Source organism: Protobothrops mucrosquamatus, unplaced genomic scaffold (assembly GCF_001527695.2).
Source record: "Protobothrops mucrosquamatus isolate PMUCROS unplaced genomic scaffold, P.Mucros_1.0 scaffold2130, whole genome shotgun sequence".
Taxonomy (NCBI): Eukaryota; Metazoa; Chordata; class Lepidosauria; order Squamata; family Viperidae; genus Protobothrops; species Protobothrops mucrosquamatus.
Window position 1 is genome coordinate 362,069 of NW_015388230.1, and position 1,738 is coordinate 363,806.

General features: G+C 45.1%; 1 protein-coding gene across 1 annotated transcript in view; it reads right to left on the reverse strand.

Annotated features, from left to right (window-relative positions):
- Nucleotides 1-1,369, reverse strand: part of LOC107294854 (serine/threonine-protein kinase tousled-like 2) — a gene marked incomplete at its 5' end in the record, with an annotated part of 104,463 nt that extends 103,094 nt beyond the window's left edge. Inside the window, 1 exon segment of the mRNA XM_015824120.1 lies at nucleotides 1,274-1,369. Coding sequence (XP_015679606.1) covers nucleotides 1,274-1,369 — 96 coding nt within the window.
- Between the last annotated feature and the right edge of the window lie 369 nt (nucleotides 1,370-1,738).

Here is a 1,738-nt window from a genome sequence, read left to right on the forward strand (position 1 = left end):
GGGAAATTTTTAGCGGGGTTTTAAAAACAATTTTAAATTAACAAAGGCCAAATCTAATATTTCATTTTAATTATGTTTTTTAACGATAGTATTGGGGTATTTTTTGTATTTGTTTTTATCAGGCTGTCAGCCGCCCTGAGTCCGCAAGGAGAAGGGCGGGGTAAAAATTCAATTAAATAAATAAATAAATAAATAAATACCGGCTGCATGGGGCCCCTAAGCAAATAATTTCGGACAGGGAGGTGCAGTTCACAGCGACGTTTTGGAGGAGTTTTCTTAAATTAATTGGATCATCTCAAGGCTTATCATCTGCTTATCATCCGTCCACCAATGGAGCTGCAGAATCCGCTAACAAAATGGTGGAGCAGTATCTCAGATGCTATGTTTCCTACCAACAGACAAACTGGACTGACCTCCTCCCTTTCGCAGAGGTGGCGTACAATAATTCTGTTCACAGCAGTACCGGCTACACGCCTTTCAGAGTAGCCACGGGAAAAGAGTTCAGCCCAATACCTGAATAACCTCAGGTGCCCTCTGCCTCCCAGATCAATGGGTGAGGGGATGGGAAGAAGTTTGGAGAAACACGAAAATTGCGTTAAAAAAGTCTTCCGAGACTTATAAAAAGCAGGCTGATAAAAAGAGGGCTCCCCAAAGAACATTCCAAGTTGGGGAAAAAGTTAGCCATAACAATATCTCAGTAGAGTATTCTTCAAGGTTGGTGTAATAAAAGGAGATAACGGGAGGGAAAGTTCACACTTCAAACTAATTGGAGAATGTGATTAATGACTGTTAAATGAAGGAGTGAGTTATGCTTAGATACTGTGTGTTTGGGGGAGGAGAATTCAGATTTTGGCTCCTCTGTGTACGTGCCGAAGCTATGTCGCAATTAAAGATTCTTTAAGGTAAACAATGCCTCAAAGTTCTTTGAAGAGCTTCTTCTTTCGGAACCATGACACCAAGGATGAAAACCTCCTACAGTAGAATCCATATGGGTTAATATAATAGGGGGGAAAATGACATTGCTATAGGCGTATACTACAGGCTACCCAACCAAGCAGAAGAAACAGATGAACTGTAGGAAACAGTAGTAATGGGAGACTTTAACTACCCTGATATCAACTGGGAGACAAACTCTGCATCAAGTGGGAGATTGAACAGATCGAACAAAATCAGCAGGGGATCAAATAATTTTTCCCCCTCACTGTATATTAACAGATGTATAAATGTGCTCAGAAACTTCTCAGGATACTACTCTATTCTGTCAAATACTTACAGGTAAGGGATTAGATAAGGAATGTTGTGGTGATGATCGTGCAACAGGTAGCACACTTCTTCCAGGGCTTGTTCCTGGACCATTTCCTCCAGCAAACTAAAGGGAGAAGGAAAAAGGAAAAATATCAGCTACTTCAGGAAAGTTTTGTACAGCGAGTCAAATGTAGAAGTACAACAGAATCATGCCTGCAAAGGGAGTACCGTATATACTCGACTATAAGCCGAGTTTTTCAGCCCATTTTTGGGGCTGAAAAATGCCCCCCTCGGCTTATACTCGAGTCAGCGTCTCGAAGCAGTTGCTGTTGCCGCCGCCGCCAGGCAAGCCACGGCGGCTCGCCGCTCGCTCCCCCTCCCCTGGCGCTGCGCTCCGCCTGCTTGCCTGGCGGCGGCGGCGGCAGCCACAGCAACTCGCCGCTCGCTCCCCCTCCCCTGGCGCTGCGCTCCGCCTGCTTGCCTGGCGGCGGCG